Raw genomic sequence first — 17,804 nt, 5'->3', positions numbered from 1 at the left:
CTCATCTGGAATAAACACATTGAGAAATGAGTTGTCAGTTTAAAATGGGATGTGTTCTCCACATGAATCAAGGTGTAGATCTACAGGAAATACAACCCAAAGAGACTGGCCCTTCTACTCCTCCCTCCAGTGTGTGCTACTGCACATCACAGAGTGGGTGATACATGAAACATTCTGGGCTTATAGGAGCATCACAGTGGCGTGAGTTTGACACTCAGGAGTGGCAAATCCAGAAGGATTTCTGCCCAAAGCCCCCCAACCTCTAAAACCTGAGAGCCATGCCAGCTCATGGGCTGCTCTGCTGCCCAAAGCTCAACAGACAGGATCCCTTTGCTACACACACCTGTATCAAGCCAGTGTCGCTGCTCAGAAGCTGCAGGAGGCCTAAGCTGGCAGCACACAGAGATGCCACTTGCCTGACTCTGAGTTGTTCTTTTTAATCCCCCAAACATCTCCATAGGCCTGGAAGGGCCTAAGGCAGCTCAGCCACAGCTCCAAGGCAGCAGCACTCGACCTCAAAATGGATGAACCTTTACAAGGGCCTGGCAAACAAATCACAGACCCACAGCATGGGCAGGGCTGGAAGGGGCCTTGAAGGTCACCAATCCCACCCCCTGCCATGGGCAGGGACACCTCTCACCAGCCCAGGCTGCTCACGGCCCCATCCAACCGGCCTGGGACACCTGCAGGGAGGGGGCAGCCAGCACCTCCCTGGGCACCCTGTGCCAGGGCCTCACCCCCCTCACAGAGAAGAATTTCTTCCTATGATCCAACCTAAACCTACCCCCTTCCAATTTAAAACCATCCCACTCGTCCTGTCCCTCCAGGCCCTTCTAAGAAGTCCCTCCCCAGCTTTCCTGCAGCCCCCTCAGGTACTGGAAGGTGCTGGAAGATCCCCCCTCAGCCTTCTCCTCTCCGGGCTGAACCACCCCAGCTCTCTCAGCCTGGCTTCCAAACCTATTTATAGAGCTGTTCCTTGAGTGGATGAATGGAATCAGCCCAGCAATGGAGCTCAGAAGAGGCATCTCTCTAAACTCAGGGCGCCCTAGGGCAGAGAGCAGCAAACTCTCCTCCTGCTGAGCAGACACACAGCGCCTGACGCGAGGAGCCCGTTCTGAGGGCACAGGCAGCTTTCCACAGCCACAGAGGGACTGACCCGCTTTCAAACGCCTGCATTCCCTCTCCTGCTGTCCCCAGCAGCTCGCAGTGCACAGCCTGCCCCAAAGGCTGCTGGTTTCTGCCTGTGGCAAACAGGATCTGATCGTCCTGACCCCCCAAGGGCAGCAGTCACTGTCATCTGCTGAGACGAGCTCAAACAAGCTGAGACAGAGCCCGCTCGCTGACGGGTGGCCAAGGCTGAGGGACAAATAAAACACACTGTCCTCACTCCCCATCAGGCCTGTTCACAGAAGGTGTGGATTTCTTGCCTGTCTGAGGAATTCCTTCTTCCTAAGCCCAGCCCTGCAGCCAGGGGTGGATTAAAAATCAAGCTAAGTCATAGGCACGATGTGCAGCCCTCGCTTCAGCGCTGCCCAGGACAGCCCTCTCCTGCCAGCAGCATCACCCAAGCCTACTGAAAGGAGAGGCCAAGTATCTTCAGGGAAACAGTCCAGAGGAGCAAAAACTGATGAGGTGTTATTTATGTGTATGTCTCTCTCCCATTAAGAGGAGATCCCATTTCCTGAAACTGGGCTCTCCTCCCCTGGAAATACTTAAACAGCCTCCTCTACATCGGACAGCATCTCCAATCCCACTGAGGAAGGCATGACAGTGACATTCAGCAGTGTAGGCTGGAGGTGCACTCACCCTGGCAGTGATCTTTGTGGCTGAACAGCCCCTCTGGGCACTCAGAGAGGCACCTGCCTTCCAGGAGGACGTGGGAAGGCGGGCAAGCCGTACAGTCCTGGGAAGTGTTCCCCACGCAGCCCGCACAGGAGGAGTGGCACTCTGCAGGGAAGGGGAGAAAAGCACAAGACAAGAGAGAGCCAAATGAGCCTGAGCTTATCTTGGTCGTTCCCATCCTGGAGCAGGGGTAGAAGGCTGTCTCCCCAGTGAGGACAGGAAGGTATTTCCTTTACAGGGCCCTCTGCCTGTGGAAGGCAGAAAGGGCAGGAGTACAAAGGCTGTGGAGCACGTTTCTTGAAGACAAGGAGCAACCAGAGATAGCTGTGTATTTAATCTTTCTTTGCAGTCCCAGAGCTCATTACAGGAATGGAAAGCTGAGATGCATCACTCCATGGAACACTGTTCTTCTCCCTGTGAGAGCTCGGCGGTTGTGCAAGCTCACCACACTGTGCAACCACCTTTTGCACTGCCACCCTACAGTCACTCTGGGGAGGATTTTCTACCCAGTGTCACTGCAGCGTTATCATCAGCCACTCTGGAGCTGTGAGAGCCACCACAGGTAGAGGTGGGCTGGCCACCTGGCTTTAGAGCTGGGGAACGCTCACTGCAAGGCTGATTCTTGTCCTGTGGCACCCAAACCTGCCCCCAGGACTGGAGGTGAGGCCGACCAAGCACAGGGCAGAGTGGGACAATCCCCTCCCTGCACTGGCCATGGGGGCTGGATGCACCCCAGGGTGCAGTTGGCCTCCTGGCTGCTGGGCACGCTGCAGCAGTTCCCTACAGTCTCATCAGGGAGATCTCAAGCATTAGAAAAATACCAAGGTATTTCTGTGGCTTGGTGAGAAATGTGTGAGCAGAGCAGTAAACCCCTGACTTTAACCAGCGTTTTAACCAGCATTTAACGTGCTCCTGTCCTGCCCAGATAACACAGGCGTGGTACACAGCCACTGTGGGTCACTGCTTCAGGAAGGTGCATCCACAAACATTCTAGGAGCATTTTACAGCAGCAGCTCTGAGTTGGAGATCCTGCACCTCCACAGCCTTCTGCAACACTTCAGACTACTATCCTACTGCCATCACTACTGCAGCAGAGCTGGGGCTGTGGGGCTGTGCCAGCATTCCTGCCCTGTGACGTGGCTCAGCACTGCTGCAGAGCTCTGCTCAGGCCTGTCTGTCACCCACCTGAGGCAGTGGTGTATGGATTCCTCACTCCATTTCTAGGGCACAACCTGAACTCAGCCAAGAAAACCCATTGCTTGCCAAGGAACGGCGGCTGTGGGGACTGGAGAGGCTCTACACTAGTGCCTTCTGGGACCAACCCAAGGCATGGGATGGATACCTTATGGTCTGTGGAGGTCATGGTTGGAGAGGGAATCATTCCACCAATGATTCTTCCTTTTTTAAGGCCCCTAAGGCAAAAAAATGAGCTTGCACAGACTCTTTCCATCAAGTTGAGATAAGAGATCAAAATCAATGATTTTCAGTAATGTCTGCTTCTAGAAACCCTTTTCTCTGTCCTGGGGACCCTGCTTTGGCAGGGGGTTGGACTCGATGAGCTCTGCAGATCCCCAACCCCAACAACAGCCATCAGTAACATTGTTGGCACTGTAATTACAAGTATTTTACTTAAGGACTGAAGTCTCTAAGACTGGTCTTTCCACCACTGCCACATGTGCAGGTAGCATTTCCCTTAGGCTCAGGTGGGCTGTGCTGGCCCATTCAGCTTAACCCCTCAGCCTGCCTCCTTCTGCTCTGGGTTCAAGGTATCGTGATGCTTCTGTCATACAGACACCCACACCAGCTGCCACAAGCCCTGTACAGACAGACTGGCCTGTTGACCCATCCTTCACTTCAAACCCACAGCTGTTTCCTCTCCAAGCACTGGGAAGCCACATTTATCCCCAAAGCACAGCACATCACCCCGTTTCCAACCCTCCCCCTTCAGGGAAACGCTCCCTATGTGGTGGCACATGTGCTGCAGGGCACGTATCAGAAGAGGCTCCTCAAAAGAAAAGGCTGCTGTGGGATGACTTGATCTGCTCCACGGGCTGATAGAAAGACAGCTTAGTCTTTTCTGAAAAGGATTTAAGGGTTGATCCTGCTTGGAAATGAGTCAGGTGGTTAAAAACCACGTTCTCAGCCTCACTGAAGAGCAAGCTCAGCCACAGGGACCCCAACACGGTCGTTTTTCAAAAAGCACCTGAATTCTTTAGTCACAAATTACATGTTTCCCTTCAAAAGCACTGGCATTTGTCAGCCTGGAAGTTGTGGAGTTGAAGCATTGCTGACTGGCAGGCAGCAAACACCCAGCACAGGCGAGACTCAACCAGAGCACAAGGTCCCCCGAAGACGCAGCGCAGCCCCGTGCCACAGGCTCTGAGGGCCCGTGCCCACCCCTACTCACGCCTGCAGACTCCTGTGCTGCTCACATAGAACCCAGCTGGGCAGTGGGAGAGGCAGAGGCCGTGTAGAGCTCCGTGGGCAGCTCCCTGGGTGGGCTGCTGAGGCTGCAGGACGTGCTCTGGCGCCCTGCACTGCAGGCAGCCGGAGGCCCCGGGGCCAGCGCAGCTGCGGCAGGACGGGTGGCAACCTGCGCAGGGGAGAAGGACAGTGAGAGGCACAGCTCTGGCCAGAGCTTTCCCAAAGAGAAGAGCAAGGCCAGTCCAACAACCTGGGAGTCTGGTTGTAAACGTGAGAAAGGAAGGGGTGGAAACACTGCCTTGGGCCCCCTTGCTCACCCATCCTTCCAGCGTCAGGTTGCTGTAGGCAGCCTGATGCTCCGAGAGCTGGCAAAGAGCAGACTCTTAGCTAAGACACCTGTCTAATAGACAGGTTTCCTATAACAGAAGAGGGATTTTAGGAAAATCCTTTGCCCTCTTTTCCCCTGCCCCCAAAACCAGCTCTTCTTCTTGGATAAAGCTGATGAACAAATAACTTTGGGGAACAAGCAGTCGATTTTCCTTTAGTTTCTGGAATGGCAGTGGTGAGCACGGTCTCACCAGGAGACAGGGAGAAACAACAGTCCTAAGGGCTCACAAGAAGCATAAATTCATCTTCTCAACTTTCAGGCCTTTCATAGCCAAAAAGAACATGACCTCAGGCTTAGCAAATCTACTTGGTGTGCACAGTGTTTCACCCGCCTCTTAAATCGGGTTGAGAAAAGCTTGGGAGCAGGGTTACCTTTATTTCAATAGCACAGGGGGGAAAGCTCCCAGAGATCACTACTCCCTGAGGAAAGTATTTGGGAAAACTGGCCTTTTTTTCAAGCAGGCAACCATGGAATTACTCACTGCCCAGTTCAGCACAGAGTAAAGCATGAGGATCATAGCTGGGTACTCAGAGCTGGCCCAAGGGAGGCCCAGATAGCTCTGCTGGTTTAGGGGAGCTGGGGAGTTTACTGGAAGCACAGAGCTTACCCTGAGCACAGAGCTTACCCTGAGCACAGAGCTTGGTTACCCTGAGCACAGAGCATACCCTGAGCACAGAGCATACCCTGAGCACAGAGCTTACCCTGAGCACAGAGCTTGGTTACCCTGAGCACAGAGCATACCCTGAGCACAGAGCTTACCCTGAGCACAGAGCATACCCTGAGCACACAGCTTACCCTGAGCACACAGCTTACCCTGAGCACACAGGTTACCCTGAGCACAGAGCTTACCCTGAGCACACAGCTTACCCTGAGCACACAGGTTACCCTGAGCACAGAGCATACCCTGAGCACAGAGCTTACCCTGAGCACAGAGCATACCCTGAGCACACAGCTTACCCTGAGCACAGAGCTTGGTTACCCTGAGCACAGAGCTTACCCTGAGCACAGAGCATACCCTGAGCACAGAGCTTACCCTGAGCACACAGCTTACCCTGAGCACACAGCTTACCCTGAGCACACAGCTCACCCTGAGCACACAGCTTACCCTGAGCACAGAGCTCACCCTGAGCACACAGGTTACCCTGAGCACACAGCTTACCCTGAGCACAGAGCTCACCCTGAGCACACAGGTTACCCTGAGCACACAGCTTACCCTGAGCACAGAGCTCACCCTGAGCACACAGGTTACCCTGAGCACAGAGCTTACCCTTGCAGACAGTGTGATCCCGGTACAGGCCCTCCCCGCAGTCCCGCAGACACTGGCCCCGGCGCAGTGCCAGGGGGGGGGAGCAGGAGGTGCAGTGAGTGGCCAGGGGTCCCTCGCAGGTGGAGCACGAAGCATGACAGGCTGGTAAAGAAACAGAGCATGAGGAACTAAAGCATCCTGGTTTGATCTCCCTGTGAGGGTGCTGCTGACCGAAGCCTCCTGCAGCCAGCAGTGAAAGCTCCAGCCAGCAGGACCCTCCGCTACGCAGAGGAGCAGGAGCAGGGGTGTGTGTGTGTGTGTGTGTGTGTGTGTTCAGAAGTGCTGAGAGCAGCAACTCTCACTCACACAGCGTTCAGACTCTGTGTCTCAGCACGTCCTAATGTGCTGCACAAGGCAAAGAGGCTTATTTAAAACAATCTGTCATGAGTGAAGCACAGAAAACAGAACCACAGAGTGACCAGGTTGGAAAAGCCCTTTAAGCCCCTGGAGTCCAACCATCCCTGCCCTGTGCTGACCCAGATCCCTGAGCACCTCATCTCCCCTCTGTTAAACACCCCCAGGGGTGGGGACTCAGCCCCTCCCTGGGCAGCCTGTGCCACAGCCCCACAACTCTGCCAGGGAAGAACTTTTCCCTCCCAGCTGAGCTGACCCTGCCCTGGGGCAGCTTGAGCCCACTGCCCCTTGTCCCATCTCCTGTCCCCTGGCTGAAGAGACCATCACCCACCTCTCTGCACCCTCCTGGCAGGGCAGGGGAGCTGGGGAGAAGGTCTCCCCTCAGCCTCCTCTTCTCCAGGCTGAACACCCCCAGCTCCCTCAGCTGCTCCTCAGAGGATTTGCCCTCCAGCCCCTTCCCCAGCCTGGTTGCCCTTCTCTGGACTCACTCCAGGACCTCCATGTCCTTCTTGGAGTGAGGGGCCCAGAACTGGACCCAGCACTCGAGGTGCAGCCTCACCAGTGCCCAGTCCAGGGGCACAATCCCTTCACCAGACCTACTGGCCACACTATTCCTGACACAGGCCAGGATGCCCTTGGCCTTCCTGCCCACCCAGGCACACTGCTGGCTCGTGTTCAGTCATCAGTCTCCCCAGCAGCTCTCCGGCCGCTCTGCCCCAGCCTGTAGCTTGTTGTGTCCCATGTGCAGGACTCTGCCCTTGTTAAACCTCAAAGCCAAAGCAGTATAACCAAATTCTCCATTCCCACCGGCACTCCTGTGCTCTTAACGTTCCGTCCCCACAGGTAAACACCTGGGGAGAAGATGACAACGTGCCAAGGGTGCCTTGAGAGCCTTCAAAAAGGTCTTGTAAACACAGCTCTTACCCCTGCACCTTCCAGTGGCAGCTGGGAAATACCCCTCTGGGCACTCCAACAGGCACTTCCCCTCGTGTAAGAGCCTCTCTGGAGAGCAGGTCACACACCCAGGCTGGTCTGGGTGACACGTCTCACAGGTGGGGTCACAGGCTGCCACAGAGAACAGCACGTGAATGAAATGCACTCATTAACAAACCAGCCCAGAGCCACCAACCTGGCCAGGCAGATGAAACAAAGTCCATCACCCCCTGTCCTGTCCTGACCCTCCCCTGGCACAGCTCACAGCCATTCCCTCTGTCCTGTCACTGGGTATCTGTGAGAAGGGGCTGAGCCCCAGCTCCCCACAGCCTCCTCTCAGGGAGCTGGAGAGAGCAAGGAGGTCTCCCCTGAGCCTCCCCTCCTCCAGACTGAGCAGTCCCAGCTCCCTCAGTCTCTCCTATCACCCTTGTGTCCCAGACCCTTCCCCAGCCTGGTTGCCCTTCTCTGGACACACTCCAGGGCCTCGGGGTCTGTCTTGCAGCCAGGGGCCCAAACTGAACCCAGTATTCGAGGTGGGGCCTCACCAGAGCTGAGCACAGGGGGATGGTCACCCCCTGGTCCTGCTGGCCACACTGTTCCTGACACAGGCCAGGATGCTGTTGGCCTTCTCGGCCACCTGGGCACCTGCTGGCTCGTGTTCAGGGGGGTGTCACCCAACACCCCCAGGTCCTTGTCCTCTGGGCAGCCTCCCAGTCCCCTGCCCCCAGCCTGCAGCGCTGCCTGGGGTCTTTCTTTTCACCAGCCAGCCTCCCCTTAAACCAGCTTACAGCTCTCCAGCTGGGCATCATGGTTTGGGTAGGAGATGAAGGGTTTGGGTAGCTGCAGGGTTGGCTGGCAGATGAAAGGCCTGGAAGCTGTGAGGAGCAGCTATGCAGCTTTGAGAAATCACTGGGAATAAAACCCCAGCACGATGGCCAAGCTGCACCCTTGATTAGATTTCCTTTTGCACTTAACTGGTTTCCAGCTGGAGGGTAAGGTTTCCAGCTGGAGGGTAAGGTTTCCAGCTGGAGGGTAAGGTTTCCAGCTGGAGGGTAAGGTTTCCAGCCTGCCCACTTCAAAACACAGAGGAGCAACACTTACTGGGACAGGCACCAACCGAACTGACCCCGGGCAAAGCACAATTCATCCCCAACTGGCCAAACCCATGGCAGTTCCACCCACACCCCTGGGGTGGTAAGGGCTCTCTAGCTAGCCACAGCTCACAGACCTGCAGCAAGATGGACAGCCCCTGCCTCACTTCTCTGACCTCCTGACAGCGCTCTGAGGCAGCTGGAGGGGGCTGCCAGCAGAGACCCAGCCCTGACCTAAACAGCTGTTCTAAATTCCTTCTTTCTTTGAGATGTATTTGTCCCCCCCACCACCTCCATGCTCTGACTGAGGTGTTTTAACTCCCTCCAGCCATCTCTTCCCCCTGGCCTCAGGAAACCATCCCGAGTCCTGCCTGTTGCTCAGGTAATTCATGACCATGATCCTCAACCCCACTCAAACTCCCAGGAACCTGCTGGCACAGGGCACTTCCCTTGCTGCAGAGAAATGGATTTGTCAGGCCCTCAGAAAGAGCTCAGTCAGGCTCTCAAGCTGCTCAGTAAGGGGGAAAAAACAACCTTAAAGCTTTCAGCATCTGATTAGCTTCAATAAATTAATAGTCTTCCAAATGACCAGCAGCTTTCCTCCTCTGGTACTGATGTTTGGGGTGCATCTGGCTTCAGAGACAGGAATAAAATCACAGGGGAGATGCTCCAGGCCCTTCATCCCCTCCGTACCCTCTGCTGGGCTCTCTCCAGGAGATCCCTGGCTGTTTGATCCCAGGGAGCCCAGCACTGGACACAACACTCCAGGTGGGGCCTGAGCAGGGCAGAGCAGAGGGGGAGGATCCCCTCCTGTGAGCTGCTGGCCACACTCCTTTTAATGCCCCCCAGAAATATCCCTTCCTTTCCTTGCAGAGCACCTCTCAACCCCTTGCCAGCAGCCAGGAAATCAGACACTTACGGCTGCAGGTTCCATCCTTTGGGTAAAACCCCTGCCCACAGCTGGCCACGCAGAGCCCAGCTTTTAGCACCCGTGATGTGTCTTTGCAGGACAAGCAGTTGTTTTCAGCAGCACCCCAGCATGTAGAACAGGACTCATGACAAGCTGCAGGAAAGAAAGGGGCAAGATTAACCAGCAGTTAACTTCAGTCATCTCTTGAAAATGAAGAGCTTGTAGAATTTGTGCTCTTTTATTGCAGTTTTGTTCCTCAAATTCACAGACATTTGCTGCTCCAGAGCAGGAGCAGGAGGGGGTGATTCAGCCCCCTCCCTGGGCAGCCTGTGCCACAGCCCCACAACTCTGACAGGGAAGAACTTTGCCCTCCCAGCTGAGCTGACCCTGCCCTGGGGCAGCTTGAGCCCATTGCCCCTTGTCCCATCTCCTGTCCCCTGGCTGCAGAGACCATCGCCCACCTCTCTGCACCCTCCTGGCAGGGCAGGGGAGGTGGGGAGAAGGTCTCCCCTCAGCCTCCTCTTCTCCAGGCTCAGCACCCCCAGCTCCCTCAGCTCCTCCTCAGAGGATTTGCCCTCCAGCCCCTTCCCCAGCCTGGTTGCCCTTCTCTGGACTTGCTCCAGGACCTCCATGTCCTTCTTGGAGTGAGAATCCTAAAGCCATTCTGAGAAAAAATACTTCTGAACAGCTTTCTGAACAGCCAGGACAATCAGATGAGAGATTTGTAAAAAAAAGAAAGAAAGAACAAATGGCAACGAGCTACAGGCCACGTCTGATGTGTGGGACTTTCTCCACAGGTTTGACTCCATGCAAGAAGGTGCAGCAAGGCAGGACTAAAGCTCATTGGTTTCATTCCCTTGAGGAACAAATTTTCCCAATGACTTTCAGCCCCAAGCACGTGTGGCTGCAAATTTGGAAGGAAGGTGCAAATGAAATGAAACATCAGCCTCTCCCAACTGCTTCAGCAGCACACGGGCAGTGCCAGCTACAGCCCCAGGAGCAGGTGGAGAGGGAATGGTAAAGTAAACCCAAATGAACCTGATTATGTGATACTGGAGTCTATAAATTCTTTTGGTTTGGGTCTTTGGGGGTGAGCTGCTGGAGAGGGGCTCTGTGGAGAAGGTCCTGGGGGTCCTGGTGGGTGACAGGGTGGCCATGAGCCAGCCGTGTGCCCTGGGGGATGAGAAGGCTGATGGGATCCTGGGGGCATCAAAAGGAGACTCCACACCCCCCTGAGCAGCCTGTACCACTTTGTTCCCCTGTTGCCTCCTTCCTTTACTCTAGGGTGAACATTAACACCTCTGTCAACAGCAGATCCCTCACCCTGATAGCCCAAGCACAGCCCTGCCTGCTGTGCCTGTCACACAGGTGGCAGGGTCTCTGTGCCTGGAGCTTACCGGGGCAGAGGAGCTGGTCCTGGAAGTGCCCCTTCCCGCAGCGCGTCAGGCACTGCCCGTCCCTCAGCAGCAGGGAGGGCTGGCAGGAGGAGCACTGCAGCCCGCTGCTGCAGCTGGAGCAGGTGCCACTGCAGGCTTCCAGGGCAGAGAGCAGAGGAGAAGCCCTGTTCAGCCCACGAGTCAGCAGGACTCGCTGCTCTGATCCACGGGGACAGGTTTGGCTCATTCGGGCAGAAGAGGCTGGGAGTTTGTGTTTCCCGGGCACCCCTCCCCCCGAGGCAGCCCCAAGCCCCCAGCTCAGGGCTCCTGCGCAGCACCCGCCCGGAGGCTTTTCCAAGCAAAGCCTGGGAATCCTCTTGGGAAGAGGCCTGGGGGCTCTCAGGAACAGAAGCACAGGGAGCCACGGGGCAGACAGAGAGGTACAACCCCTGCAGGCATTACCCAAGCAAGTCCCCGCGTCCTGGTAGAAGCCCGACCCGCAGGCGTCCAGGCAGCGGCCGTCCTGCAGCAGCATCCTGGGGTCTCGGCAGGCGCTGCAGCGATCCCAGGACCCCGAGCAGCTCAGGCAGTCTGGGTGGCACTCAGCTGGCACAGGGAGAAGACACAAAGCAGTGCTTGCAACCAGGGAGGCACAGAACAACATGTGCTCCCAAAGCCAATTCCTCCCCTGTCTCTTTGGCAGTCTGGAGCTGTGGGGAGGGGTTTTGCCCAGACTGCAAGGAAGGGGGCAGATGTTGTATCACCCTTCTGGTACCTGAGAAGTTATTGCCCAGGCTCAGAATCTCTAGGCTATTGGTAATAAGGCTGCTCATCGGCCATGTGGTTTCATCACGAGTAAGAATCCTGAAGTCATGGGGAATGAATGGTCTGGAACGGCCTGAATCAGAGCTTCCTTCAGTCAAACCCCAGGACGAGCCAAGACTGCCCATGCCAGGTTGGAGTACAGGTGGCAGACCACTTCCCCTCCAGTCCACAGCTTCATGTCACAGCACCACAGCAACCTGACAGCAGGTATTTCCTCTGCCCTCCCCATCACACTTGTGTCCCAGACCCTTCCCCAGCCTGGTTGCCCTTCTCTGGACACACTCCAGGGCCTCAGTGTCTGTCATGTAGCCAGGGACCCAAACTGAACCCAATATTCGAGGTGGGGCCTCACCAGAGCTGAGCACAGGGGGATGGTCACCCCCTGGTCCTGCTGGCCACACTGTTCCTGACACAGGCCAGGATGCTGTTGAAGAAAGCTGTATTTTAAAGCAGGGGAAATCAGTGGATGGAGCCCTAAATCTCTCCAAGAACCCTAATGAAATTATATGGAAAACAGCTAATTAGCAATCAAAGCCTGAAGACAAGTGAAACCCTTTCTGTACTGAAAGGGCTGTCAGGCCCTGGCACAGGCTGCCCAGGGAGGTGGTGCAGTCACCATCCCTGGAGGGGGTTAAAAGAAGTGTAGATGTTGTACTTGGTGACATGGTCTAGTGCTGAACCTAGTAGGGCCGGATAGACAGTTGGACTTGATGATCTGGAAGGTCATTTCCAACTGAAACCATTCTGTGATGGTAGATGAAGTCCTTAAGGACAGGATCTAGAGGTGGGCTGGGCAGGGTCAGGCTGTGGTTGGACTTGATGACCCAAAGGGTCTCTCCCAGCCCAGGTGACTCTATGATAATCCAACAGAGGTACCTGACTGGTCCTGGGGAAGTGAGAGGCTCAGGGATGCCAGAGCAACCCCCGTGCCAGAGGTGGGTGTAACCCCCAGGAGTGACGGTGAGGAAGGAGGGACCGGGGTGTGTCCCTGGCTCTGAGGAAGGAGGGACCTGGGGTGTGTCCCTGGCTCTGAGGAGGGGGGCCCGGGTGTGTCCCTGGCTCTGAGGAGGGGGGCCCGGGTGTGTCCCTGGCTCTGAGGAGGGGGGCCCGGGTGTGTCCCTGGCTCTGAGGAAGGGGGGGCCCGGGTGTGTACCTGTCTGGCAGTGTGGGCAGCAGTGCCCCTTCCTCTCCACAGCCAGGCTGCCCGGCGGGCAGGGCGGGCAGGAGGGCTGGAAGCAGATCACCTCCGCGTCCCGGCACTCACAGGCTCCGCACGGCCCCTCTTCCCACTGCTCCCCGTTCTGCAGGAGGGACAGAACAGCATCAGGGGGGAGGGAGGCAGGGAGGGAGGCAGGGAGGGAGAGAGTACAACTGCTAGTAATGAATGAACCGTTTCTGGGGCTGTTTCAGCTCTGAGGTTCTGCCAACATGGGGGCCTCTGCACCATTAACCCTCCTGCCCTCTTCGCCCTGGGAAGCACCTGCTGAGAAGGGCCCTTGGCCTGACAACACTTGAACCCTCCCCTCTTGGCACTCCCTCCAAAGCTCGGTGTTTTGGAGTCAGCCCCAAGTTCTTTCTACTTCTTCATCCCCCCCTCTGTCTTCTCTGACTCCAAAGCATTTCTCCTGTCTCCAATTTTCCTTGCCCTCTTCCACAGCCTGGTGCCAGGTGTTTGAACCTGCTCTGTGTCAGAAGAGATGGAGACCCGTAACCCATCCTCCTCCTCAACCTCTATCTTTGCATAACGACCCTTTTGTCACACTTTAAATCCCTTTCCAACCCTCACAGGGTTTTATTTCCTCCCCATCCCTCCTCTCCTGCCACGTCTTCCATGACTGAGGACAGGCATGGAGACAAAGAGGTAGCACCAGCTTTCTTGGTAACTACCCACCCAACACCCACCCACTTTACAGGTGGACAGAGGGAGGGGATCTTGCCCCCACCGTCCCCCTCCCACCATCTGCATCCCCAGGTCTGCTCACAGGGCCACCCAAATAAGGACTCGGATCGCTGGGCTACACAGGCAGAAGCTGCACATCAGGGCAGCTCAGTGGTCTCTGTGGGATTAAAGTAGGGCACCTTTAACTCCATGAGATGCACAGGAGGGAGACTGAGAAGCATGGGTGTTAAATAGGAAATATTGAGTTTTATATGTATATTTTATTTCTATGTATTAATATTAATGGTATAAAGTTGATATAAACAAGCTTAAACTCTGCACCAGGCACACACGCTCAAACCAGTGTGTTCTGTGAGCTGAGAAGCAACCTGCAGGCACTGTTAATGGGGGGTTTCACTGCCCTACCTCCAAAGGAGAGGGAGAGCCAACTCCTCCAAGCCTGCAGGAGCACAACTCCCTCTTCGGTGCTCCACAGTCGCAGGGTACTCACCGCTTTGGTATGTCCTCTGTAAACACAGGACCCGTTAGGTGAAATACACTCAGCACAGCACTTCCCATCCACGTGAACCAGCTCCTGGCCCTGTGAAGAGACAGGGTGCAGCAACACAGATGGAGCAGAGCTCAGGAGAAATCCTGTGGAATGCAGAGGCAGAGCAGCTCCTGCCCTGGAATGCAATCGCCCATATCTCATTTCACCTTATCTCCTCTCCATCCTCCTTCCTCCCTGGGGGTTCCCTTTGAAAAGGGGTTACTGCAGCTGCAGAACACACCTCAGCAAAGGCCAAGGAATTCAGTGATAAGGCCATGACTGCACCCCTAAACCCCACAGGGAAAGACACTCCCCCAACACACACACCCTGCCACCTCCTGTATAATCACCACAAGCAGAGAGAACAGAACACCACGTTTTTACTGGGGATCACCAGGATTTCACTGGAGTGCTGTCAGGATTCCAATGTGTGGAAGCCTACCTTCCTACCAGAGAACCCCAGACTGGGCTGGGCTGGGAGGGACCCCAAGGGTCACAGAGCTCCAACCCCCTGCCACAGGCAGGGACACCAACCTCCAGTCATGATCTAACACAGGGTGCCCAGAGAGCTGCTGGAGGCCCCATCCCTGGAGACACCCAAGGTCAGGCTTGCTGGGGCTCCGAGCGACCTGCTCTAGTGAGGATGTCCCTGCTCACTGCAGGGTGGGACTAGGTGGCCTCTGAAGGTCCCTTCCCACCCAGCACACCCTGTGATTCTGTGACTTTAGGCACAGCCAGGGCAGTAACAGCACCAGACAGTGTGAGATTCACCAAGGCAGAAGGACTAAGCCAGGCCACACGCCAGCAACACTCACACACTTCGGAGTGAGGGCAGAACCCTCATGGTGCTGAGTCACCAAGGACCACACACAGCCCAAATCCCTCTCTGCTGGCTCTTAAATCATTCCCTCAACCCCCCCTGGCAGTGGCTGGAGCATGTCACTGCTGTGCACTGTAACTCCCCATCCCCATCCCTGCCCACATCCCCACCCACACACATCACCATGTGCCAGAGGAAAGCTCAGAACACAAACCATTCAACCTGGCCAAGAAAAAATGCAGCTGTGCTGCTCAGCCAGGAGTGGGGAAAGGGAGAGGCTGTGTGACAGGACTCCTGCCTTTGTGGGGACAGCCAGGAGTAGGGAAAGGGAGAGGCTGTGTGACAGGACTCCTGCCTTTGTGGGGACAGCCAGGAGTGGGGAAAGGCAGAGCCTGTGTGACAGGACTCCTGCCTTTGTGGGGACAGCCAGGAGTGGGGAAAGGCAGAGCCTGTGTGACAGGACTCCTGCCTTTGTGGGGACAGCCAGGAGTGGGGAAAGGCAGAGCCTGTGTGACAGGACTCCTGCCTTTGTGGGGACAGCCAGGAGTGGGGAAAGGCAGAGCCTGTGTGACAGGACTCCTGCCTTTGTGGGGACAGCCAGGAGTGGGGAAAGGCAGAGCCTGTGTGACAGGACTCCTGCCTTTGTGGGGACAGCCAGGAGTGGGGAAAGGCAGAGCCTGTGTGACAGGACTCCTGCCTTTGTGGGGACAGCCAGGAGTGGGGAAAGGGAGAGGCTGTGTGACAGGACTCCTGCTTTGCTGGGCAGAGCCATCACAGCCCAGGCTGAGAACGTTAACAGTCAGCAATGGACTGGGAGGAAGCAAAGCTGCAGTTTTGGGTGGTGGGGCTCTGGTGGAGAAGGTGGGGGCTGCAGGGGCAGGGAGAAGCTTCCCCCAGCCCCACAGAGCCAACCCCAAGCCCATCAGCGCCGGGCACAGGCCCTGGGAATCACCCTGAGCAGAAACAGCCTATTGCCTCCCCTGCCCAGCTGAGCAGGGCAGGGACAGAGCAGCTTTGTGGGGTGTCTGGCCTCCAGCCAGGGCCAAACCACCACAAAAGAGCACCTCCCTGTCCTTCTTGGAGTGAGGGGCCCAGAACTGGACCCAGCACTCGAGGTGCAGCCTCACCAGTGCCCAGTGCAGGGCACAATCCCCTCCCTGTGCCTGCTCAGGTGGGCTGCAGCATCCATCCCCTGGCAGCACCCATGCCCCATCCTCTTCCTAACATCATCAGGAGTGTGTGTACTTTTGTGGGGTGCTCTAGATGCTCCAGCAGGATCACTTGGTGCTCTGAAGGTCTGAGCACACCGACACCCCCAGGTATCCCCTCCTGCCACGCAGCTCGTGTTCCCAGCCCATCAGAAACCTGCCCCAAACAGCTTCTTGAGGATGTGGTCAGAATCCCCCCACACACTTTCATCTGGCAGCCACTGGACAGGCTCATTTGAGGGGGTTTCCAAACCCAACCTCTCCCCTCCCCTCCCGTGACGCTGCCTGGGGCTTGTGGTTCCCACCTGTGGCCTCGTCAGGCTTTAAGCAGGAGGCTGTGGGCAGCAAAGGAACAGCAGCTTAACGAGGAGAGGAGGCCAGAGCTCCCAGCCTCCCTCCAGCACTGATTTATTGCTGCAGTGCCTGAACAAACCCCAGCTGCACCTACCAGAGAGGGAAGAGGAAGTGTTTTATGTGCTTTCTGAGTAAGTATTGTATTGTGGTTAATTAATGCACACCCCGTGCTACTGAGGGAAACTAAGAGTGAACGTGACTCGAGGGAGCAGGTTTAGCTTAAGGGAAGCCAGGCAGAAAATAAATCCTTGGGTAAATATCTGTCCTCAGGTGGGACCATAGCTCTTGTCTACAACAGAAGACACTGTCTTCCCCTTCTGTCCTCCTGGCAATCACAATTCAAAGTGGTTCACACTCTGACAGAGGATGCTGCTCTGTCAGATGCTCAGACTCTTAGAGGTTTGAGTAACTGATCAGAGACTCACAGACCCGTAGGGATTGGAAGGGACCTCCAGAGCTCATCAGGTCCAACCCCCTGCCAAAGCAGGGTCCCTGGGACAGATGATCTGACAGTGCTGCAGACTTTTGAACCCCCCAGTTTTGACCCCTACACGTTAATAGCTTTGGCCACTGTACTGTGAAATACCCCTGGGCTCTCCTGAGTAATGGGCTCTCTGTCTGTACCCAGGATAGAGATGTGAATCTGAGATAACCCTCCCAGTGAGCTGTGACAGCGTAACCATCCAGCTGCCAGCAGCATCACACAGGATGCTGACTGGAACAGATGTATGAGAGCCAGGACACTGCAACCCTCCAGTCTCTGTGCAGCCTGAGGTCAGGGGCCATCAGCAGCGCTGCCCCAGTGACACGAGCGTGGGTCCCACACTCACAGCATCCTGACAGCTGGAAAAGACCAACCTGCACCCACCTGTGTGTCTGGGTGTGAAGTGTTCAACCCATTCTAAAGCATTTTGCACAGGGAGGGGATTGTCCCTCTCTGCTCTGCCCTCCCCAGCTGGAGTCCTGTGTCCAGAGCTGGGGCCCCAGGACAAGGAAGATGTGGGGCTGTTGGAGAGGGGTCAGAGGAGCCACAGAGATGCTCAGAGGGCTGGAGCAGCTCCCTATGGAGAGAGGCTGAGGGAGCTGGGCTGGGTCAGCCTGGAGAAGAGAAGGCTGTGGGGGGACCTCACTGCAGCCTCCCAGTCCCTGAAGGGACCCCAGGAACAGGAGGGGAATGGGCTTGTTAAAGGGCAGAGACTGGCAGGACAAGGGGGATGGAGTGAAGCTGGAGGAGGGAAGGGGGAGAGGAGAGACTGGGGGGGAAGTTCTTTGCAGAGAGAGTGGTGAGGGGCTGGAATGGGCTGCCCAGAGAGGGGGGTGGGTGCCCCATCCCTGGGGGTGTTCATGGCCAGGTTGGCTGGGGCCCTGGGCAACCTTGTGTAGCTCCAGGCCTGGAGGTTGGTGTCCCTGCCTGTGGCAGGGGGTTGGAGCTCTGGGACCCTTGGGGTCCCTTCCAACCCAGACCAGTCTAACTACTATAGAGCAAATAAAACATAACCTGAGGGGGGAGGACCCAGGTTTGGAGTAGACACACTGGGAATAAA

The 17,804-nt window shown here is 56.2% G+C and overlaps 1 protein-coding gene across 1 annotated transcript in view; it reads right to left on the bottom strand.

Moving 5' to 3' along the window:
* FRAS1 (Fraser extracellular matrix complex subunit 1) overlaps positions 1-17,804 on the bottom strand; it is a gene marked incomplete at both ends in the record, with an annotated part of 117,425 nt that overhangs the window by 59,390 nt on the left and 40,231 nt on the right. The window contains 9 exons of the mRNA XM_084264163.1: positions 1,807-1,947; positions 4,250-4,435; positions 5,922-6,062; positions 7,239-7,379; positions 9,258-9,401; positions 10,646-10,780; positions 11,087-11,230; positions 12,603-12,750; positions 13,840-13,929. Coding sequence (XP_084120289.1) covers positions 1,807-1,947; positions 4,250-4,435; positions 5,922-6,062; positions 7,239-7,379; positions 9,258-9,401; positions 10,646-10,780; positions 11,087-11,230; positions 12,603-12,750; positions 13,840-13,929 — 1,270 coding nt within the window. The remainder of the gene's footprint in view (positions 1-1,806; positions 1,948-4,249; positions 4,436-5,921; positions 6,063-7,238; positions 7,380-9,257; positions 9,402-10,645; positions 10,781-11,086; positions 11,231-12,602; positions 12,751-13,839; positions 13,930-17,804) is intronic.

This window comes from Gallinula chloropus, assembly GCF_964237585.1.
Source record: "Gallinula chloropus genome assembly, chromosome: 4".
Taxonomy (NCBI): Eukaryota; Metazoa; Chordata; class Aves; order Gruiformes; family Rallidae; genus Gallinula; species Gallinula chloropus.
This window is presented reverse-complemented; position numbering and strand designations above follow the sequence as displayed.